Source organism: Centroberyx gerrardi, chromosome 23, assembly GCF_048128805.1.
Source record: "Centroberyx gerrardi isolate f3 chromosome 23, fCenGer3.hap1.cur.20231027, whole genome shotgun sequence".
Taxonomy (NCBI): domain Eukaryota; kingdom Metazoa; phylum Chordata; class Actinopteri; order Beryciformes; family Berycidae; genus Centroberyx; species Centroberyx gerrardi.
Window position 1 is genome coordinate 15,267,905 of NC_136019.1, and position 25,135 is coordinate 15,293,039.

Genomic DNA, 25,135 nt, shown 5'->3' on the forward strand with positions numbered 1-25,135 from the left:
AGTCACTCTGTTATACTGAGGTTTGTTAGTAATAGGATCTAATCAGTTTAGACAGGGTTATTATGCCATAGTAGACGGCACAATAGCAAACAGACTAAGACAGGTCCCATAGTCCATTTTATTCTTCCATTCATGTGTTTATGCAATTCCACAATTTGTTTTTTTATTCTTTTATATAAGGACATTGGCCTTTCTTGGTTCTTTGCGGCATCCATGTCAGATTTTAGAATATGAGACAGAAACATTGGGTCAATGACTGAACATTTGTGTTGATTTGTTAACTCCTTCATTAGTGCGTGTGTGTGTGTATGTGTGTGAGACAGAGAGAGAGACTCCCTTCCTGATGAATCAGCAACTTGTAATCAAGCCAGCCACACAAAGGTACACTTTGCCCAAATATGGTCCGATGTTCCGTCCTGCTGAGAAACTAATTACTGTTTCCATGGTAACCCTTCTCAAAGCTCTTATGGGAAAGCAGAAAACAGCCAGCTAACTGCGTTCACATCAGGCTCACAAATATACCTAGGTGTTGCGTGTATTTTTACTCATCTTCTATTTTCAATTGAGGGCATTGCATTTATTCAGAGTGCTGGCTTCTCAATAAAGACAAGCCAGACTGTAGAAGTGATACCAGTTACATAAGAGACTGAGGTAGCGGTGTCCTAACGCTTTCACCTCAGTGACCTCTCCGTGTGTCTGCCTGTCTGTCTCTACGTTTCCATCACACTCATTTACCTGCAGTCGCCAGTTAGAAAGACACAATTGTCCATACATCAATATATGTAAATATTCAAATAAGATACATTCAAAACTGCATAGGATAGGAACCAGAAATTTACCTGGGTCTCAGAATTCACTCAACACATCTACAAAATATTCAAACACTAGTCTGTCCATTTATGATGATGTACCATTGAGCTAGATAAACAATGTTGTCATCTGTGTCAGACAAACAAGACATAATTATACGACAGAAGTGACTGGCAACATTATTCCTCCACCTCATTGAGCGGTTTGTAAATCTATCGTCTTTATTGCTATCTATGTCTATTTGTCTGTCTATTTGCCTATCTGTCTGCCGGCTGTCTGTCCATCTGTCCACCCATCCATCCATCCATCTCTGCCCAGACCTATTGACAGACAGAGTTTGGGCACCGCAATTTTCATAGGCAGCCATATTAGCACCATAGTCCTGCTACATGACTTCTGTGAAGTAACTGGTGATACTACGAAAGCCTCACAAAGCTGGTCTTCTCACAGTGGAGACGTCATGGAGGGTATGTGAAGCCAACATGGCACCTGTACTCTCACCTGGCAAAACTCTCATCAATGGCTCTCTGCCTGCCCAAGATTGACACCAGGTCAACTAGTTACAGTGCCAATACAGCTCCACAGGTCAAACAGAGTGCTATATTCAACCCTATCCCTGTTTTCTGCAAATCCATCTGACTGTACATCTGTTACTACCTGCTGGAAGTTACATAACTCCAGTGTTTTTGATCCTTCTATCCATCCTTCCAACAGTTTCTATACATCTCCACAATAAGACATCATTCATCTGGATATAATACAATGTCAAAAAGGGAAGACACTGTGGATCGCTCATGTCGAGTTGTGAGTCACTGTTGCCAGAAGAAGCATTACAGCACATTAAAACACACATTATACACACAAAAGACTTTCAGAGATGGAGTCAATAAAGCAATAAAGTCAAGTCTGCTTCCCTGCAGTTAACCAACAGGTCTAGTCTGGCTTCTGCACCTCCTGGGACTAAATGTAGTCCTGAGTGGATCTGTGTTGCCTACATACACTCATTCAAGAAGGGAATGTCTGAGGGAGTAGCATGCTCAGAATTATGGGATTTTATATTTGCAAGTTGTTGTCTTATGATATTTAAACTGGAATTTAACCCTTCAAACAAGTTATTGCCTGCCATTAGAAAAGCTGCAGGCAACTGAGTTTCTTAATCAAACAGACTTCAAGTTTGTCCCGTTTGACTAGAGATCACTTCTGATCATTAATGTGGAACGGTTTTGTTCAAACCTGTCCTGCTTGGCTGAGAGCTGCAGCCTAACCTGTGTGACCAAGAGTGGAATGACAAGCTCATCAAGCTCAGTTCATACTGAAACACAATACCAAGACTTTACATTGTGGAAAGGGTAGGTGCAAGGCAATCATTATGTACAGGCTGCACAGGCTGACACAACGTATGCAAAGTGTATGACACAAACACATGACACATAAAAACACAGACAATACGCAAATAAACATGCATACATGCACACACACTATATTTATAAAGGCTGTCCATTGACTACATGCATTCCCTAACTGCCAACTCTAACCTTACCCCTCATCAATGCATGCCAACCCTTAGAGGTCACACTGAACTTTTGAGAGATTGGTCCACTGGCTCACTAACGATTAACATAGACACCAAAATCATCCATGTGTCCGGTGGATCACTGTTTCCAGTGCTCCATGCTAACACTTTAGCATACACGATGGCAACTAACATGATCCACAGTAAGAAGACTGACCTTTTAGTAATAAAGGTTGTTAAGGTTTTTATTATATGTCCTGTGGATTCATGCACTGTAGAAACAAATGTCATTATCTCATTACAGCTGATGTAGTCAGGTTTATTTTTGGAACTATTTCTGGTGAGCGACCATGTATTCAACAGCTGCTCAGTACAGTCTGCACACAGTCTCGCATCGGCCACCACCATCACTTCCTGTGGAAATAGGGAAAGTAGTCCCTTCTAGTTCAAAACAGTATGATATTTTTGTATCCTATTTCATGTAAATTTTACCAATCTCCCACAGATAGCTGCCAGACACAGTTACATATCATTTGATTACTTACCATCTAGCTTTAGAGCTGCTACAAGTTCTCATTTTTTCACTTTTGAGATAATGCTAGTGGCTTTCTATCACTCAACATAGTGTAGCTAAAGTATTAGCATGGAGCACCAGAGTGTAGAGTCTACCGGGGACACATGGATGATTTTGGCGTCTGTGTTCTCATGACTTTAACAGGTTAAAGTTGACCAACGGGCGAAACTCACACTTAAGCTGTTTCCCTAAAATGGCTCCTTCCAAAGTGAGGACCAGCCACAAAGTTCTCACTTCAAACACTCACAAGTATAGTATTACAAGCACACACTTCACTTCAGGGTGAGGCCAAGACAGGTGTGAGAGGTGCATGTGTGTCTGTGTGTGTGTGTGTGTGTGTGTGTGTGTGTGTGTGTGTGTGTGTGTGTGTGTGTGTGTGTGTGTGTGTGAGAGAGTGTGATATGAATCAACAGGTGTGTGCAGGGCATGGTGTGCTTTTGGGGGGAAGGTGATATGTTAGTGTTGTACACTTTGTCTCTCTCTGCGTCTCTCTGTCTCTCTCACAAACTTCCGGTGCCAAAACATGCATGAACATTCCTCTCACAGTGACTCACATCCCTCGTTCTCACTCCCTCTCTCCCTTTCATCCCTCTCTTTCTCCATCCTCCTATATTTCAAGCTTTCTCTTCACTCGGCTCTCTTCACTCCCTTCCTATCTTACTCACTCACTCACTTACACAAACACACTCTCTCTCTCACATTGTTCTTGGCGGTCTTCCTCCTCGCTAACTAACTTCATTTATTCACTCACCATCAAACACACACACACACACACACACGGTCAGTCAGTGGGTCAAGCTATATGCTGACTCACCCCTAGTCAGACAGGAAGGGAGCATGAGTTCACCATAGAACCACATGTAACCTATTACACACTCTGTGCATGTCCATGTTTGTGTGTGTGCGTGTGCGTGTGTTGGGGGGGTGTTTACAAAGACACACTGGAGTCTTTCATTCCTACTGTGTAACAAGCAGTCTTTGTAGTCACCCTCTTTCACCCTCTCTTACACACACTGAGTGTCATAGGGTAATACTGATTGGTATTCAGGCCTTTGAGTGTAAGGTTTTAAGCAAACGTTGTGTGTGTGCATGCATGAGTGTGTGTGTGTGTGTGTGTGTGTGTGTGTATGTGCCCTTTACAGTGTGAAGTCAGTAAAGGAGGTCAACTTAATCCATGACCAGCAAAGCCATGAAATTACAGCTGTTCCCACAGTTAGGCTTTCCCTAACACTCACAGTGTAACACTCTCTCTCTCTCTCTCTCTCTCTCTCTCTCTCTCTCTCTCTCTCTCTCTCTCTCTCTCTCTCTCTCTCTCTCTCTCTCTCTCTCTCTCTCTCTCTCTCTCTCTCTCTCTCTCTCTCTCTCTCTCTCTCTCTCTCTCTCTCTCTCTCTCTCTCTCTCTCTTCTCTCTCTCTCTCTCTCTCTCTCTCTCTCTCTCTCTCTCTCTCTCTCTCTTCTCTCTCTCTCTCTCTCTCTCTCTCTCTCTCTCTCTCTCACACACACACACACACACACAATTATCCCTCTAAAGTCTTTATTGACTTCTACCTGGCTATAATCTGTATTTCCTTGAACTGTCTGTGTTGTCTGAAACCAGAACAGACTCCAAGTGAAAAAGGGCAACATACTGCACATCAAACACACTTCCTCATAACAGTCTACAGTCAAAAGTGTAAAACGATGTACAGTCAAAAGAGTACGTAAGACCTATAAAAATGTGTTTGCATAGGCAACATTTTTTGTGGCATTTACTCATCTCAGTCTCATCTCATGTTTCCAAAGAAGCCTGACAGGCCCAGTGACAGATTTATGGCAGTATGACCACAAAATTGCAAAAAACAGTATTTCATCAGTCCTTTCCTAGTTCAGATTTTACCACTGTCATACTATCAGGGTTTTCATCTTGAGTGTTTAGCTGATGCTTTTACACAGAGTGACAAAGAGTGAGCAGGTTGGGGTTCAATGTCTTGCTCAAGGACACTTTGACAAAGCAACTATTATGGGGTATAAACCTGTGACTTTTTGGTTCTGTCTCTCACACCTGAAGGCCACTCTGAAGCTCCAAAGCATGTTAGAGGCATATTAGCCCTGGTGGCCCGCCTGGCTTCTGATACACTTGGGGAATCCCTGGGTGTAATATGGATGAATATGAGGCAAAAGGACTGACTGTATCATTGTGGGTCTTTATGGACTTCCATGTTACAACCATGTTGAAACAATGGCACAGCAGTATAGACCAACTATCCGCTCACTATCCTGATACTGAATCTATGACTGTACATATAAAATGCAGAATTGAAACACAAATTGCCATCTCTGATTTCTGTCCTTAATCTAAGTAGCACACAACAGCTGCACAGTCGCTCCAACCCCCAGAGGAAGTGAGGAAAATACTAATTTTGATCTTTTTGCAGCTGTCAAGAATCATAAAGAATGACCTGGCAACCAGATATTTGAGGTACACCAGTAAAACACTATATACACTATAAAACATTCACGAAAGGATTGTTGTTAGTGGCTGATCCAGTGCTAAAGCAGAACAGTTAGAACGGGGAACTTCTACCGTGGACTAGCACTGTAGTTTCCAAGTGTACAGCCATATATAGGGGTATTATACTGTATATTGTGTGTAATACTTCCTGGAGCAAATGGACACGTGTTACAAAAACAAAACACTTTCTCCCTCTCTGCCATCGCCCCCTACTCCTACTACTTTTTCCTTCCTTTCTCACCATTCCTCTAGTTTTCTTTTCCCTCTGTTCCCTCTTTTACTGCATTCCTGCTAACCAATCCTGCCTCTGTCCTCACTCATTCCCCCATCTCTCTCTCTCTCTCTCTCTGTGTGTGTGTGTGTGTGTGTGTGTGGCCACGTAGGACCATGGGGTTTGGGGATTGGTCCGCCCACTCGCTCCACTGTTAACCGTCTAGCTACCGGCCGGCTACAGTATCCTTTAACCAACCGGGAGGAAACACAGCCTTCTGAGGGAGGCTAGGTCAGTTTACCGACAAATTAACATTTAACGGCCCAGTTACCATGGAAATAATACCAAGGCCAGTGTGGAATTTGATCATTTTACAAGGAGGGGAGCTGGGGAACTTAAGAGTCGTAACCCTCACTTTCCCTCCAAAAATCTAGGCTGTCATTAAAAGAGGAATGCCCAATATGTTTCATGCTAGCAAGAGGGCCCTTCAGCTCTACTTAAACTGTCCCCTGGCTGCATTTACATTCAGTGTTTTAGCGGACGCTCTAAACCAGAGCAACTTACAGTGAGTGCAACAGAAGAATCAGCTCAAACTCACTTATAACCATCACTATAGAGCCAATAATAAAGAGTGTAGGCTCCAAAACAAAAGTGAAACGGTAGAAAAAGTAAAAAAAACAAAAACAATGCATGCATCATTAATAAAGCAAGCACGCTAATAACATCAGCTGCAGGTACATGCTAAAGCCTTACTGATATTATAAAACTGTATGACTACCATTATTATCCTGCATTGAAAGATAACATGAAATAAAGATAATATGAAAACAGAAGCTTTATCAAAATGATACAACTTCTTCTTAAGTGCAAGCGACCTTTTTTCCTTGCATGGTTTACCAATATATAAAAATTTAACAAGCCTTGTTGCCATGGAATCATACTGAGGCTCTGCTCCTCACTATTACCCATAGCAACTCGCTGACTGATAGGCTGACTAAGTGACTAACTGGCTGGATGAACGTCTGACTAGCTGGCTGGCAAAAATGACTGGCTGACTGGCTGTGTTGTGGAAAAATAGATCATTATGAATTCCCTGTTAGACAAACTCGATTGTATTAATAGAAATATACAGCCAAGAAAGGAGGGAGAAAGAAAGGAGAGGGATAGAAAGAGGTAGAAATGACGAACAAAGAAGAACGAGACTACGGCTTATGACATGAGGCAGAGCAAAGAGATGGACACCAGGAGAGACGGGGAAGAGGGAGGGAATGATAAAGCGAGCGAGGGATCGAGGGAGGCAAAAGAAAAAAGGAATAAAACCCCAAGCCACATGTTCCGTGTCTTTTGTCAGTGAGCAGGGATCTCCCCGACATCCGCTCTCCTCCCTGCCCGGCTAGCGCTGCCTCTCCCGTTACACTGTTTAGCAGCACGTGCTCCACATTCCCTCATCTAAATGAGCCCGATATGTCTCCATCAGGGAAGCGACTGTAAATTAATCTCTTTGTTGTCTAACGGCCTGGGCAGGGATGGGATCGGGGCAATGAAAAGGGGGAACTATTGTGGGTGCATGCTGGAAAACAGGCATCCTCATGAGAGATGAATGAGAGATGTGTGTCCAGAAATGGAAACAAAAAATATCCCATCTAAATGAGCATGATCTGATTCTCCCATGATTTGACTACAATAAATCACTACAGTCCAGGTCTTTTTGACTGGAAACAATGGCTACTGTCTGTGGCCTATTTGTGAGGCATTTTGGATTGGACTGTTGAGTGCCCAGTTCAAAAACAGACTAAAAAATGCATCAGTGCATTAATGCATGCATGCATACATGACTGAATGAATGAATTAAGAGTAAATAAATGAATAGATGGATGGCTGAATGAATGAATGAATGTGAAATCAAACACTCTGTCTACTATCAAACACTTGAGTCCTGAGGCACAATGGATTAAAAATAAAATGATTCTTATTCCAAAGGGATTCTAAAAAGATTTTTATTCTTATAAAAATGACCTTGATTGACTAAGTCTCTCTTCTGCTGAACTATAGAGGACACAGAAAACAGTCTGCAAAGATGTTATCATGAACTCACACTTATCTGACACTGCAAGGCTCTCACGCATGGTTTATCAATCCATTATTGGCAAACAGTCAAAGCACATCCATTTAAAAATCCTCTCTAGGCTGTCTAATCACCTCTGCTGGCATTTGAGCCTGTCGTATCGCTGCCATTTTATTATTATCTGCATCTCAATGGGTATCCCACTTACATCAGCCATTAAAATCTCAATGCAAGACATAGATTCTCTCTAGAAGGGACAAACGCAGATGTAAATATACCCGAGATGGATTGGAATCTGTTTTTCCCAAACCACCTGATAAGTGTAGTATCAGCTTTCAACCTTCCTTGGGTGCATTTACACCTGTGTTTAACTGCGGCTTGGAGTCATATCTGGTTACAACCAGTCACGGTTTGTCAATGGATTGGATTTTGCACTGCCAGGTGTAAATGGGGAGACAGCAAGGCCATTAGCACACTGAAGATTCTCTATTGGTAATCCCCAACGTGTCTGCAGCAACACAATTACTCCACAGGTAGCCTATAGCTACAAACAGCCTGTCCGGGTGTGTGTGTGTCAGTGGAGGAGACTCAATAGGACAGTGCTCACTAAATTCCATGGTAAAAGGGTATGGCCAAAATGTAGAAGTCTATTTAGTTTACTGTACTGTAGGAAAAAAAAGTTCACAAAATTGTGGAAGTGTGTGTGTGTGTGGTGCTTCCACCCGCCAGCCTCCTGCAGTCCTGCCTTCTCTCTCTGTTAGCCTAGTAGGAATCCTCCAAAGTCGCTGTATTCCTCACGCTAGGAATAGAATATGGGTCAATGCCAGCTCAGTAGAGTCGACATGAGCTCGCGGGCTTACCGGCGACTGACGCCACCAGCAGCACCGCTGTAGCCACCAGGTTACATTATAACACCATAACACCATGACCAAAGGTTTGATGTTTGCTGCTGGAGCAGGGGGAGTCTAAACATAGCTGCTGTTGATTATGCACAGTCATCACTACAGCCAGGGAATTCAAGCTAGGGCTCCCTGACAAGATGTAACACTGGGCCCCCCCACCCTGATGCACCAGTATCACCTCATCTGTCTGAACACACACACACACACACACACACACTTTATTCAACAGTTGAAATAATGGGAGCAGAGCACAACTCTCTTAGCTACTCTAAAATCACGGTAAAGCACATGTAGAGAAAGAATGCAAACATTCAAGAAATCTTATACCATTAGTTGAATAATGGATTATACTATTAGAGTTTAATAATAGTAATTATATGTTATTTTTCCACCTAGCAATACATTACTTGAACAGCAGCTAAACAAAGTGGTTGCTAAGCGACATGAGTACCGGTATGAGTAGTGTGTTTCAGTTGGCGCATTAACATTGGACTAAATTAACTGTTATGTGGTCACAGGTGTGTTTTACAACGGCTTCAGCCAATCAGAACCGAGAACCGGGACTATCCATTTTTTTATTGTAGGCTAAACCTACACACATATAGGCTACCTGTGGGTGGGGGGGATCAAGTTTAACACACTGATGTCATTTTTCCAGGATCTATCAAGTAGTACATCTTTAAAGCCATTATTCTGCTAATAGTGTCTACTGTGGAATCATTTTTCATATGCTGTCCACATTATTTCCTGATTTTCTGTGTCGGCTTCATTATATTCCCTGCTTGCATATGGCCCATATAGGCTAGACCAAACTGTGCTAGGCCAAAAGCAAAAAAAAGGCCTATTAACGGTTCTTTATCAACAGTTTGCTTTTGGACTAGACAGGCAGACAACTCCCAGCTGATAAACTGACTGATTATACCTGAGAGCCCTATTACTTAGCAGGGCCGCCTAATCGATACGTTCGATCGGTTTCGAGGCCGGTTATTGTTAGGATCTTTACCTCACAGTCGTAGAGGTCCGTTAGCTGATCGATAATCCACTCCTCCAGGTTCAGTCTCTTCCTCAGCTCCTTACGGTCGTATTTGACGGTAACGCGCCCCTGCTTCCGAACCGGTGTCTCCGGTTCCTCCGTGGTGCCGGCCGGCGTCTGAAAATATACCCGGGGTTGAGGGCTCGTCTCCGGGCTTGTCACAGCGGCCATGGTCGGTCGGTTTGGAAAAAATCCCCCGGAGGTGTGGAAGTGTGAAAGGGGCGACGAATGGAGGCGAACGGCAGTCTAGACGTGTGGTCTTTGCTTTTCGTGTTGCACCACACAGAAAACCCCCGACTGAATCTGACTTCAAATCCCCCGAAAAACTAGACCTGATGCTTTTGTTGTCCAAATCGCTCAAAGGAACATCGGCAGTGGGCAGCCGCTTCCACAAAACAAAAGGGACCAACGGGTACGGTTAAAACATGAAGTGTAACCGGCTTATTAGGCTATTTACAGCATGCAAACTCTGCTTATATAAAAAGAAAAGGTAGCAGAGCCAACACCGGCCTCAACTCTTCATTCAGTACAAAGAGAAATCTCACGTCCTCTCTCGCTCTCTCTTTTTCTCTCTCTCTCTCCTCGTGCTAGAGATGCGTGCGCGTTCTCTGGAGCTCGAGAGCGAATCCGACGTAGCGCGGACGCAAAACAAATGTGGCTTTTTTTTCCACTTTCAACTCCTTTCTCCCCCTCCTTTTAAAATCTCCTTTCTTCTCATATATCCGTGTCGGGTCTTTCCTCTTTTCCACCCCTCCCTCTCTTTTTCTTAACTTTGTCCCCCACTGACCCCCATTGTCAGTTTAATTCAGTTCACGTCAGTTGGCATGGAAGTAAAAGGTCTATTGATGCTAAAGCATCAACATCAAAGATCAACATTTTAACATTGATACAACAAATCCCATTCTCCCTCTATCAGTGTGTGTGTGCCCCCCCCCCCCCTAAAGACTTAAGTCAGTATCCACAGTGACCTCCTCAGACCTATTCACTACCCAAACCTTTGACAAACTTTTGACTTTTCAAATAGCCTATTATTTGCTATTGTGTGCACCATTCGCCTGCCTGAGGGAAATCCATTATATGCTATAGACCTACCAGACTGTAGCACTTTGCCGTTACACAGTATTTACACAAATTACCAGTTTGCCCAGGGGGTTGAACTACCTTTTAAAACCTAAATCAAACACTAGAATCGATTTGAATGTTCATTTGACTATAGCCCACAGCAATTTAAACGCCTCCTCTCGGTGTTTGGGTATTGTCCAGCTACTACCAAAATACATTTCACACCTAGACTTCAGAATGTGTGTAGAGATACGTTTCAAAATACAGTATATAAAATAAATGTCTAAAAAATGAATTTGCACATATAGATGACATTCATTTGAAATGTATTTTGTATTATATTTTGTGTATGCATTTTGTATAGGCCTTTTATGTGAAATGTATGTTTTCTCTATGGGGTAACATACTGTTCATTAGGTGGCAAGCTGGCTTTTCTAGTTTTAGAATATAACTTTTAGGTTTTATCTGCAGGCTGTGACAGAGATAAATCCACTGAAGGTGTTGCATTAACAGGAAATGCAGTCACATTTTTCCAGGGTTTGTCCATTGTGTTGCAACAGCAGGGAGCCACACACCCCGACTAGGCTGGTTAATAACAAGAGCTTTAATAATAATAGGAGTGTGAAGTTAAGGGGGAGGTGGAGGGAGGGAGAGAGAGAGAGAGAGAGGACTCTGGATCTCTCTCTCTCTCTCTCTCTGTCCCCCTATCCCTCCTTTGGAGTGTGTATGGGGGTGTTCACATCTGTCTGCATGCCCATATTGGTTGTGTGGGTGTTTGTGTGTGTGCGTGTGTGTGTGTGTGTTTCATATTGGCCCAAGCAACCATTTCACAGACAACCATGGCAACAAGACATAAAAAACTGAATAATTCAATGAGCATGTCTGAAACTTACAGTCGAGTAAGCACAGACACACCGACACACACCAACACACACTGACACACAAGGTAATTTAAACACACCCATTTGTGGTTGCATATGAAAATACGCTGTCTCTCTCTTTCCCATACACACCACTCACATTCATGCAGTCATATCTGGGCTTTTCATCTTTATGTCCGACACACACACACACATACAACCACACACACCTCTGCAGAGGGAGGTCAGTGCAATGTTAGCATGTAATATTAAAAATATGTTGGCTGTGCATGGGGAGTGTGAAAATGGGGGAGGGAAGGTAGCAGACTAGTATATAGAATATACAGTACGTGTGTGTGGGTGTGTGTGCGTGCATGCATGTGTGAACAATGTCATGAGCTCATATAATCTCATTAAGAACCAGAAGCGTGTAAATAGCCAGAGAACTGAGCTTATTAGATTCCAGTATAATGATTGGCAGTTGTGCCTGAGTGCGTACTTGTGTGTACGTGTGTGTGTGTTGTGGGGTTTGAATAACCTTGACGGCTATCCAGGGGTCTTTAACACCCAGGGGGGCCCATACAGAACACAGATTAGTTATAATAGCATATCTTATAGTTGTATAAATCATAAAGTCCATGATGTCCAGTTTTGTCCACAAACCCTGAATCCTTACAGAAGCTCTCACATTCCTCTTCAGGGAAGTTAGGAGAAGTACAAGACAGTTATACATTTATTTAATGTCTGAATCATCTCTAACTCTGTATTAATCCAGATTTAGGGAAGAGACAGTTTCTAGTCTATTCTCATAGTCTCCAGTTCCTCCTCTAGTCCTAGTGCGAACAAACAGTACTCTCACCACACTAAGCCCCAGACTGTACACAAGGCTTTACCAGGCTATTTCTTTTTACATGGATCCCCATTTCAAGAACCACTGTCAGAAAAATTCACCTTTCTCCCCTGTCTCCTAGAAAATCAAATGAGAGACACAGGGGTTTGTGAGTCTTCCATCCACATGGGGGAGCTGTAGAGCCGTTTCCATCTTGTTGCCTGCTCTTTCAGAAGATAGAGAGGAAGAGCAGTTAGGAGAAACAAGCCGGAGTGGACAGTGCTGTCACAGCTGGGAGCAGGATGTGTCTTAAAATCAAATCAAACAGATCAATTCAAGTTCACACTGTAGCACCATAGCTTTTATTCAGAAGTAATAATAAGGTTATACTTTATTGATTCTTGTATGGAAATCCTCTTTTCTCTTGCCCCCCTCCACAGGGAGGTCAGAGGTCAGGCTCAGCTACAGAGCAGCAGCCCTGGAGCTGGTAGGGATTCAGCGTCTTGCCCAAGGACACTTCAGCAGGGAATATACATGCAACAAAGAGGCTTGAACCTGGTTGTTGAATGGTCAAGTCAAAGGACTCGCTATACCATTTGTCTCTGAGTAATGATTTTCAATTATTAAATTACCAATAGGATGTAATAGGTTGAAACAAATAAGGGAGAACAAAGTATCACCCAAGCAAAGTGAAGATTTTATGAGGAAATTATTTGAAATCTATGAAAATACAAAAGAAAGGGTGAGAGAAGAATTGTTTTTCAAGAATTCATCTTGATTTTCAAAATTTACAGAGATTGTGAGTCTATTCTGTTCTGTTCTATTCTATTCTATTCTATTCTATTCTATTCTATTCTATCTCACTGTGCTCCACACTCTGCTCATTGCTCATGCTCATTCATAGATTACTGTGATTCTATTCTATACTTATTCTATTCTATTCTATTCTATTTTTTTCCGTTGTTTCCTTTGCAGTTTATTCACATTCACAGCTGTGATTTCAGGCCGAAAGCCAAATCTCCTTCTGCATGATTGCTTTCCTTCAAAGGTATAAATCCAGCCCTTCTATCCCGTCCTATACTGTATCCGCCATTCACACAAACAATGATTTCACCCTGATTCACTTGTGTAAATACACCAACGCCCAATGCAGATTCACCTGACAGGCTGCCAGGTGAGACACATACAGATACACCTGAAGTGATCTCAAAGCAGAGGAGAGCTGAAACAGAACTAATAGAAGCTAGTAGAGCCACATTCCAAACTGTTGCGCAATGAAGTCTACACTGTTGGAGGTTGGGGGGGGGCTGTAGTGGCTCTATGTAGCCACTAGGTGGCAGTATAGGACCACATTACAGCCATATAGAGGCAGTGATATGTAGAAGAGGGGGAAAACACAGACTATGGTACCATGTGGATGTAGCCACAGTGAAGAAAGACAGTTCAGATTATATTATATATTATTTCACCTCAGTGTTTGTGCTGTTTCTCTGCATGTTGGGCGGCAACTGGGCAACCTGGGTTCAAGGCCCCGTGTCTGCAAGCATCCGCCCTGCTGAAGTGTCCTTGAGCTGAATCGCTACCAGCTCCAGAGCTGCTGCAAGGCAAGAGGAAACAGAATTGCATTATGATTATGAGTAATAATCTAAAGGGGATGATACATGGGGAGCATATTGAGACCGAAAGGGTGGAGAGTATCATTTCCAACTCGGGTGGGGACTGACAACTGGGACTAAATTCAGGTGCATCGTAGGGATGGGACGATATGCTTATCTCATGATTCAATACGCGATGCAGGGTTCTCAGTTCGATACAACCACAATACAATATAATAAATAAAAGTTCAGTGACAACAAAGTATGACTGTGCAGAATTATGTTTATTTCTGAGTGACAAATCTTTCTAGCGATGGCATTGGCTCGCTAGAATGTAAACAACAATTTAAAAATGTCATTACAAAGGATAAATAATTTGGATGGAGAGCCTGTGAAACTGTGATGGTCAAGCCGTCTCAATTGTGATTACTGCAACAGAATATAATGTAGCTAATATCACAATTCATTTTTCTGCCCCACAATATGTATTGTATCGTCCCATCCCTAGTGCACAGCAAGGTGGAACATTCATGAACAAAATCTTGTTTCTTGATCACAGTTTTCCATCTACACTGTCTGAAAACGTTTCTTCCGGGGGAAAACTCTAATCAGGACTTTGCTTTGCTTGCACACCCACAGCAGCTACACACACAGTGAGCTTCTCCCTCCAGAGTTGAAGCAACAGATGGGTCTAATCTGGACTGAACTGCCGGCTACCTTAGGCCAACATCTCTGCAGCATTTTGGAGGGTAATTTGATCAAGCTTTTATTGCTACTGTTGACTGAGTCAGGCCTTTCCCATTAGGGCTGGTGTGTGTGTGTGTGTGTGTGCTCATGCTTGTGCACTGTACATGCTGGTGTTTGTGTGTGTGTGTGTCAATGTGTGCATGTGTATGTATATGTGTGTGTGTGTGTGTGTGTCAGCGTGCGGAGAGAGAGAGAGTGAATATGCCAGTGTGTCCTTATACAATGTGTCTTTGTGAGTCCTTGGCTCGCCGTCAGAGAGAAAGATCTGGCTATGGCTGGAGAGAGAGAGAGAGAGAGAGAGAGAGAGACAGAGAGAGAGAGAGAGAGAGAGTGAGGAGTGGGTGGGGGTCTGCCCATTCTCGAAGACCACTGTTCCATAAGTCTCTCTTCCCTCTCTCCGTTCCATTTTTAACCTCCTCTCATCCCCCTCTTCTCTCTTTTCATAACCCTCTTTATCAACAGGTCATTGTGGGCCCTCTTCTCGCCCAGCTGTAGGCTATGCTGTCACTCTCTCTCTCTCTCTCTCTCTCCCTTTCTTTCTCTCTTTCATCCACTGAAGCCCTCTGTGCCTTGCTGTATCTCACTGTTTTACTGACGGCCTTCTCTTCTTCTAAACTATTCTCCCCCTTCCTTCCTCCTTCCCTCCTTTCTTTCTTTCTTTCTTTCTTTCCTCCTTCCTTCCTTCTTTCCTTCCTCAGTTTCCTTTACAGCATGCTACAATGTAGACAGCATTGACAACAACATCAAAACCGTATAGAGAAATGACCACTTACAGCAATCAAACTCTTTGGCTCATTGCAGTTATGATTATGGATAAAACAAATAAGCACATTTTACATAAACAACAATATCTGTCTGTCTCTGTGTGTGGAAGTGTGTGAAACAGAAAGAGAGAGAGAGAGACAGGAGAGACTTTACATGCAGGCTTCCTTGTTGCAGTGAATAAAAAAGCCAAATGCCTAAACAGGATTAGATCTCAAACTCCTTCACTGATATTCTCATGAATGTAAACTATCTCCCCTCCCTCTCTCCCTTTCTTTCCCTTTCCTTCCCTTCTTTCATCCTCTAAGTGCCTCTCTCTTTCTCTGTATCTCACTATTTTAAGTGATACTCCTCTAATCTCCTCCGTCTTCTTCTTCTTCTTCGCTGCCTCTCTTCCTCCTTCACTCCCTCTCTTTCTGCAGTTTCATCCCCCTCTCTCCTCTGCTCGACCTTCACCCTCTGGAGGGGGCTCTCTGGGAATGGTGACACACACCGCAGCTGTGTTTGACAGTGTGTGTGTGTGTGTGTGTGTGTGTGTGTGTGTGTGTGTGTGTGTGTGTGTGTGTATGTGTGTGTGAAATGCAGAGAGAGAGAGAGAGAGAGAGACAGAGACAGAGAGAGAGAGAGAGAGAGAGAGAGAGCAAGCCTACACTTACTTGTGTAGCGGGTTTACAGAAGACAAAATGCTTTGGCCTGATTACCTAATGCCATATTTACCCAGATGAACACTATCATATTTCCCAGTGACCTATGGGAGCAGGACACCTGTTGGAAGGAGGGAACAGAGAGATGGAGAAAAAAGAGAGAAAGACACAGACGTTCAGCTGTAAGATAGAGAGAGAGTGTATAGAGACCTAGAGAGAGAATGGATTTGAGGGAGGAGAGAGAGAAGAGACAGAAAAAGACAGTGTGGTGAATGGAGGGAGGAGGCAGTCTATTGACACCACAGGTGCCTGCTCTTCAGCTGCAGCATCCAACACGCCATTGTTTGGCTAATGAGAAGTTCTTTGTGTGTGTGTGTGTGTGTGTATATGTGTGTTTCTTATTATGCGCTACAGAAACACAATATCCCTGTTTATGCGTGTGTGCTGCGCTGTTGAAAGAATGCATATGCATGTATCAATCTTGTATTTAGAGGGGTCATGTGTAGTGTGTGTGTGTGTATGTGTGTGTGTGTGTGTATGGTGTTTCAGGATCAGTTTAATCAACAGGTCTGCCCGGACTCAGTTACTGCCCTGATTTAGAATGTTTCTGGGTCAAACGCACACACACTCACTCACACACACACACACACACACACACACACACTCACACACACACACACACACACCAATGCCAATCTGTCTGGCTGCTGAATTGTTAAACAATGTATCTTCCACTCGGTGCGTGCATCAACGCAGGCTCATGTAACAACGACACCCACACAGGATGAACAGTTTCCACACACAGATGTTAAAGCGTGTGTTCACGAAAGACTATTTCTCATCGATTCTTTTGGGTTATTTTTTTTGGATTTCCTCTTGCTTGCTATGGTTTCTTCCAGGAAAAACACTCAACACACACACACACACACACACACACACACACACACACACACCAGTCAGTCAGTCAGTCAGTCAGTCAGGCTGCATGCATAGCAGACATTCCTGCTGGGTGTAGTTAGGGTGTTGGAGAACGGTAACGGTTGCCAAAAAATCTGTTGCTCCTTTGCCTTTTTAAAAAATTTTCATGAGAAGTGCAAGTCGTAATGTTCCCTGGCAGTGGGATTTGGACTTGGACTGGACTGTAACTGTGCAGCCTCCTCTGCTCTCATGCTTCTTAACAACATGATACACCTCCACTCTCCTGAGCCAGGGATGGGAAGCTTGCTTTCAGGATGTAATCCACTACAGATTGCTCATTACCTGCTTAAATTATAAGCAGTAATGTAATACAGCGGCTTTCTCAAATTCAGGAATGTCACCTGATGACTTTTGGTGGCTTGGATTTCCCTGCCTCCATTCCACTAAGTGGCCAATTAATGCCAGCTTACATAATGCAGTTTGAATAATGAAGTTATCACCTGTTGCTTCAAAGCCTTCTGTAAACTGATTATTGTGTTTTTCCAATAACTGTGATAACTGTAACCATATTTGTAATGATATAACTGTACTTTTCCCCATGCAATCTGTTGCTCTCAACACTATACAAAGCAACTGGTTTGAGGCAATTAAGGACGGCAATTTTAAAAATTAAAACAGTCTTTTCATTATATATACTCATAGTGTGTCTGTGGTATTCAATAGTGAGTTTATATGAGCATATCATACTGTATGGTATTTTTATATCTCCAATGGTATCACTATAATATTCCTATATTTTTTACTATATTCCTATGAGGACTTATAGTTTATTTGTATAGCATCCTGCTAAAATGTATTATAGGATAAGTATAGTTCCAAACCAGGTACTAGTTCATACACACTGATTCAGTTTCATGTCTAGTCCTGCTGAAGGCAGTATGACTCATAAGTTGCCCTAAGGCTCATATCAAGTCCCAACACACCGCGTCTATAGTTGGATAGACTGCATTTGCAGAGAGCTACAAGGTTAGCAGCAGTGATGTGGTGGTAAATAAAAAGGTGGGTAAACCACTGGATGACCTCCAGTCACTGATCATCACAGGACAGACAACCACCAGCATGAGCAGAAATCAATTATACTTTCAGAAAGCCATTAATGTCCTCATATAACCTGCACCAGCTTCATATTACTTAGGATGATGCACACTATACATTTATCTAATAAAAATGTAGGCTAAAAGGGTGAGTAAACTATTGATATTGATTATATTGCTCAATGTATGGAATGAGAGAGAGAGAGGGAGAGAGACAGAGAGAGAGAGAGAGAGAGAGAGAGAGAGAGACCGAAGTAAAACACACCCCCTTTACCCAATCTCTTCCTGACTTTCTCCCTCCCTCTCTCTCTCATTCCTCATTCACTTCACTCACTGCTGTCTGACGCTGTCCTTCTCTCTCCCGCTCCTCGGAATCTCTCTCTCTTTTTTTTCTTTCTACAAAACATGCAGGGAGGAGAGGAGGAGGAGAAAAGAAACGCGTCGAGGGCGACAAGAGAGAGAGGAAGCAGAGAAAGTTGGTAGAGAGGGGAAGAAGAAGAGCGGAGGAGGGAGAGAGAGAGAGAGAGAGAGAGAGAGAGAGAGAGAGAGAGAGAGAGAGAGAGAGAGAGAGAGAGAGAGAGAGAGAGAGAGAGAGAGAGAGAGAGAGGGACGACCAGATGGGAGGAAGGAAGGAAAAGATCTCTCCGCGGGCTCAAGTGCGCGATTAAAGGATCCTGTATAAATAAACAAACATATGAATCAAGGCCTATAATAAAAAAAAAAGGGTATTACAAGCGCGCCACGGGGACGCGGACGGACGAGGGGGGGGGGGGGGACAAGACAGCGGAGCCGAGTCCCGTCTTCGCTCTCCTCTCTGGATTACTTCTCACGTTATTTCTCCAAAGTCACTCTCTCGGCGGGCAGTTTGGGCAGTGCTTTAAAAAAAACAAAACCAGACCAACTTTCAGACCCCTCCCCTCCCCTCCCGACAAGATCCAATTAACTTTCTCCCCGGAAAAGAAAAAGGATTCCGAAGTGGAAGTGGAAGGAAGGAAGTTGGAGTTTTTGAGACCGAGGACCGCCGCTCGCTGTAGCCGGGGTTTAGGCGTTGGCACCCGGGCAGGGAGTCCCTCGCCATGGCCGGGGCCAAGCCGGGAGTCCACGCTCTGCAGCTCAAACCCGTGTCCGTCCACGACACGCTGAAGAAGGGGGGCAAGTTCATCAAATGGGACGAGGTGAGAGGGACAATGAAACATTTTTTTTGTAATCTGCTTTCCGCCCAGACAGGACTCACTACAGACATGTGGCGCTGCTGTAGCCCAGTATCTACGTTTGAATCAGTTTCTTCTACGGATGCAAATAACAAGTCTAGGAATTTGCTGTCAGTAGGTGACCGTCTGCTTTGTCTAAGACAACAGTCACCTGATTACAGACATGACAAATGACAGCCTGGTTTTGACAGTAGGCCTGCTGTTGTGAGGCTCTGTCACACGGGGCTGAAGTGAGTGAGTGAGTGAGTGAGTGAGTGAGTGAGTGAGTGAGAGAGTGTGTGTGTTTGTGTATGTAGTGTGCATAGCTTTCTAATCCTGTAGCCTACAGAGAAGCCCCCTGGCCCGTGTGTGTGTGTGTGTGTGTGTGTGTGTGTGTGTGTGTTTTCATCAGATAGTCTAGCAGAGAATTCCCCTATAGTTGCCACCAGGCAGCAGTGGTTTGTGTGTGTTGTGTTGAATTCTTGTCAAGCCAGTTTTTCCTCAGGCTCAGGTTCACACTCAACTCTTACCCCCGCTTTTCTCCTCTTTTCTTTCTGCTCCTCCACAATCCCCCTTTTCCCAGGGGATTAGAGGAGAAAGCACCTGTCTGAGTGCGAGCAAATGGAGATATTGGAGGGATTTCAGAGGTCGTAAATACACTTTTGGGTTTCAAATCAGGCTCTAAAATGTTGCTTTGATGATTTTATAGAGCTTTTAAACCTTTTAGAGTGTATATCTCGTCCCTGCAACTTTTCAAACCGAGCCAACACAAAGTTTTTTCTCCTTTTTCTCGCTCGACCTGCAGTCGTTGCTCTTCCGCGTATTTCTGCTGCAGCACGCCTGGCAACCCAGACATGCGCCTGGCCGCGCGGGTGCCACTGACCATAGTGTGTGTGTGTGTGTGTGTGTGTGTGTGTGTATGTGTGTGTGTGTGCGCGTGTGTGCGTGTGTGCGTGCGTGTGTGTGTGTTGGGGTTAGATGTGGGAGAGTGCAACGGGGCCATTCTGTAAGTGTCTATTAGAGAAAGGAGGTGTGTGTGTGTGTGTGTGTGTGTGTGTGTGTGTGTGTGTGTGAATGGCCATCAATGATTAACTGAGTTGCTGACTGATATGGACTCTCTAAGCATAGACCTGTCTTCCATTTGGGATCCTGTCTCTTGCATTTACAACGTGTGTGTGTGTGTGTGTGTGTGTGTGTGTGTGTGTGTGTGTGTGTATGTGTGTGTGTGTGAAAGGTGCTATACTTCTATTAAAGCCTATCATAAGTGTACCTTGTAGATATAGAGAGATATCAAGTGCGGTGTTGACACTTGTATACACCACACACACACATCCACCACACTCACACACACACACACACACTACTGCTGAGGGCCATTAAAAGAGGGATAGGACAGTATATGGGAGTGTTTCAAAGTAAACCAATTTATCAGCAACAGAGCCTCACACAAATTCTAACGATGACATCGTGTGTGTGTGTGTGTGTGTGTGTCTGCCTGCCCGGTTGGCCTCCTAAGAAGAGTCTTGTCACGCAAACAGTAAATGCCATGTCATTTTGATTTCCTTTCTCTCTGTCTCTCTCTCTCAAAGGGAATTCCCAGGAAATGGTTATGCTAGTGATTAAGTGTGTGAACAGTCAAAAACATGTGGGTGCTTTCTTTCTCTCTCTCTCTCTCTCTTTCATCCCCTCTCACTCCGTGTTGTTCCCTCTTTTTTTTCCTTTCCGATTCCCACTAGAAACAACAAATGAAGTATGAGGAATGATAAGAGAGGGGGGAGAGGAGAGAGAATACAGAGGAGTGTGGGAGAATTGTTTCATGTCTCATGTTCTTAATAGAGATGTTAAAGGAGTATTCTGTGTTTTTGGGACACTAGTCCATTGGTCAGCTTACTGGTTAAAGGAGCTATGAGTAGCATTTTTAAACAGCAGTATATAATTGTAATATTTTGGTATAGTTACTGTGAACAAATGAGACCATAGACAAGACTCTGTATTGTTAATGCACAAGCTTCTCAAAGTTAGGACTACATTTCCCATAAACCCTGTTGCTTCCAGAGTTTCCTATATTATGCTGTACAGTAATCTCCCTTTGTGCCGTAAAGCAATCCAGCACACAGCGTAAATGCAGTGTAGAGGCTTTTAGAGGCTGCCAGTCTTCTCAGTGATGATCTTGTTTGTTTACACTAATTATACTAATGTTGCAAAATTAATGTGGGAATGATTTATTGATGTTAAAATGCTTCAGGTGGCACCTAAAGTGATGAGAGCATCGCTCCGGTGCTCCATGCCAACACTTTAGCATATCAACAATGAGTAATAGGAGGCCACTTCTGTTAAGGATTTAGCGGAGTGAGAAAAGAGTTGAGAATCTGGATTTAGCCTGTGTGAAATCCAGGACACACACACACACACACACACACACACACACACACACACACACACAGAGAGAAAGAGCCTGAGGGCAGCGCAGTTTGTTTACATGAAGACCCCACTTTTGACCCCATCCCTCTCTCTCTTTCTCTCCCCTTCCCCTTCCCCATCTCTCATTCCTCCTCCCACCTCTCTCGTTTCCTCGTCTCCTCTCCTCTGCCTCTTTCGCCAGCATCCCTTCATTCATCCTGCCTGTCTTTCTCTTCACTCTTCCTCCTCCCTTCAATCGCTCAGTCGTTTGTCGTTGAGTTGTTGCTGTCGTCTCGTTCTAGCTTAATCTTTTATTCTCACAGCATAACCTCTGTTTCTCAATGGCTTGGGGAATTCTACTGTAGGCCCTTCTAATGACACGTGCATATACACACACACACCCACACTCACACGCACACACACAGACACTGACTCATGCAGGAGGAGGAGGAGGAATAGGAATGCACTGCAAATTGACCCTCTTTCTTCTGTGTGTGTGCTTGTGTGTATACATGTGCGTGTGTGTGTGTGTGTGTGTGTGTGTGTGTGTGGTTGTTTTGTTCTGGGTGTGTGTTTCACGTTGAATGACTTCCTGTTCGAGCTTGTTGTGAGCTCCAGAGCCAAACCATTTTCCTCCTCTCTCCCTCCCTCCCTCCCCCCCTCTCTGCTCCTGCTCCACCCTATCCAGCCTTGCCGCAATTCAATTTACATGAATTCCAACTGCAATTCAGTTAAAATTCCTCCTAAACAGCCAATTAAACAAACACAGACGGACGTTTGTCTACGCTGCAGTTTGGTTCTCAGCTGGTCTGGCCCTTGGAGTGAGCTCCGCTGAGCCTTGATGTGGATCTCACATGTTAAGAAAATCACCGGTCCCCTTCACACCTAGCATTAACATCCATCTCCCATCCTGGTTCGTGTCTAGGTATGACTCAGCTGGATTTAATTTACACCTGGCATTAAAATGTGCCCACAGTGAAATATGATATCACGTGCCACTGCAAAATGCAGATTGGCCTTGCAGGTTAGTTCCTCTTGCATTTACATACTTTAGAAAGATGGCACGCACTCGGGAAATCTCGCTGGGACTTTTAAAACCAGAAGGAGAGGTTATCTTAGGGTGCAATCGCACAGTTCGTTTCCAAGTTTACTTTGTTGCATTTTTCTGTGTGGTTAGTTTATGTTCACGCTGCCCAATTACAAGCAAACCGGGACAAAAGTCACATGGACTCACAAGTAGCTCCTTTATTGGACAGTTCTGATAACCTGTCATCCCGCCAGGTTTGAGATTTTGGCGGCAGGGGAGATCAAAACAAGTCTGATTCCATCATGATGGCCTCGTCTGCATAGGTTCATTTTGTTATGCTGGGCTTTCCAAGCATGAGGAACTGCTGGCTGTCAGATGTCAACATCCGTCTCCTTATACCCATAAACCCTTGCGTTTTGGGGTCGGTGCCTGCAGTTGGTTTGGATGTTGTCGTCACTCCTAACTCTCTTGGATGAGGACAGAGACTCGGAGGTTCAGGCGTCTCAGTGAGGTTCTCTGGTGTCACCTGAGTTCCAGTGGTATTGGTTGTCACCTGGCCAAACAGATAACTGAAGGAGTAAACACTCCAGAGTTCATTAAACTGCTCCAAACGCACTTGGTGTGAACTCGCCCTTAGACAACAGGTACAGTCTGGGCAACAGCTGAGGCAGTTTTATGCCGCTGTCGTCTCTACTGTTTACCTGTATTATTTTGTCAGACAGAATTTACAGCAGACACTTCATCTCACTTGTTCCCCATCCACAACTATCCTGACTATCCATTTTTTGATCAACTAATATTTTCATTACCCCCAGCCAGTCAGAAGTTAGTATCTACGGTTTGCTTTCTGTGGATGCTATTGGATCTGTGCACAAAAGTTTATTCTCATTTACATAGTTTTTACTTGTATGTGGTCTGGAAACACAATTGCATATAGATTGTATTGTTAATGTGGTCAAATGGGTCCAGCATCTCCTGTTTGATGAAATATCATTAAAGGCTTTGTGTGACAGTTTTAAGCAGTCAGTAATTGTGTTGAGTTGTTTTGTGGGAGTGTGTCTCAGTACCAATAAACATGATGACTTCTGGACTGGGATGGATGATCTCAACAAGTCGAGTAAGCGTAGGCGTTCCTCGAGGTTTCACTCAAACTTTAAGTGTCTGTCAAACAAAGATTACGTTGTAATTCAATTAAGAGAATTCCACCAGCGCTGACCTTCAGTTTGTTATTCTGCTAAAGCAGATAGCTTCCTAAAATGTCCCTGCAGTTTTTGTTTCATTATCTTTCAAGATGAAGGCACATTCAGTCCTGTGACTTAATCAGATTCCATTGCTCGGGATGGTTGAAAGAAAGTTTTATGGACAACGATGCTCCCTTAGATAAAGCAACCGAACAAGTTTCAGTTGAATTCCCCTTCAAATTTCTTCACTTTTATTTTTTCGGCTGCAAGCTGGGACTTGCTGGAGCAGCTCCTTGTATCGCCTATCTACTTTTCCGGTGGTTTTCTTTTCCCGCTCGGCTGCGGCCAGTTCCCAGCAAACAATAACTTTGTCATGCCATGGAGTTTTGTGTTTGGTGCCACGGCTCCGCCAAAAAAGGTTGGAATCCGCTGCTGTAGCCTTGACTGTCCCCTGCTCTCCTAAAAACAGAATGTGACATTTTCAGGTCATCCTTAAGTGCAGTTTTGAGCTGCGCGCTGTGTTGTACACGTGTCGACACTCAGTGCTGACACAACATGCACTAGCTGCTTTTGACATATGGCGTGTCGAAAAGCTCCTAACACAAGAATTGAAGGGTTCGTTCCAAAATGTTATATAACTTGGAACAACTTTGCTACCTGAATTTTAACAGTCAATATTTCAAAACGCAGATGCTTCTGCCCTCAAAAGCAGAGCTGTTTTGTTAGCTGAGTTGCTTTTATGAGTCATTCTGACTTTAGTATTGCAAAATGGGCTTTACTTTTGTACCATCAGTCATTTTGTCACAGTATGTGTCAGTGTTTTCAAATGATGGATATCTTGGTCTGGAATAAAACTCTGACGCCTGTTAAGACACACACATCCTTTGTTTAAGCAAAAAGCTTAAGTCATCATCAGATGCTGAAAGGATAGAGGTAGAGGAGGCGAGAGGGGAGAAAGAAGAGAGAGGAGGAGGATTTGGGGGTGAAGGAGAGGTTGGAGGGAGAGAGGAGGAAACGCGGGATCGTGTGAAAGAGTCTGACGCCGCGCTGAGAAACACTGTCTGACAAACTGACGGAGGGGTGAGAAACGAGGGATGGATGGATGGATGGAGGGAGGTGGAGAGACAGGAGCTGCCCCTGGATGTCCGGGAATATCTCACCACGGAGTGAAAGTGACTAGCATGATTAAAAAAAAACGACTTTATTGAAGGAAAAAACTACTTGGCT

At 43.7% G+C, this 25,135-nt stretch overlaps 2 protein-coding genes across 3 annotated transcripts in view; one reads left to right on the forward strand and one right to left on the reverse strand.

Moving 5' to 3' along the window:
• ppp1r14bb (protein phosphatase 1, regulatory (inhibitor) subunit 14Bb) overlaps window positions 1–10,205 on the reverse strand; it is a 26,030-nt gene extending 15,825 nt beyond the window's left edge. The window contains exon 1 of the mRNA XM_071894259.2: window positions 9,570–10,205. Within this exon, the coding sequence (XP_071750360.1) occupies window positions 9,570–9,770 (201 nt within the window). The 5' untranslated portion in view covers window positions 9,771–10,205. The remainder of the gene's footprint in view (window positions 1–9,569) is intronic.
• Window positions 1–25,135, forward strand: part of plcb3 (phospholipase C, beta 3 (phosphatidylinositol-specific)) — a 194,893-nt gene that overhangs the window by 116,704 nt on the left and 53,054 nt on the right. For both annotated transcript variants that reach the window (XR_013507987.1, XM_078291756.1), the window contains exon 2: window positions 18,714–19,285. Coding sequence is in view for 1 of the 2 variants with exons in the window: in XM_078291756.1 (XP_078147882.1) it covers window positions 19,187–19,285 (99 nt within the window). In the remaining variant the exon portion in view is untranslated. The remainder of the gene's footprint in view (window positions 1–18,713; window positions 19,286–25,135) is intronic.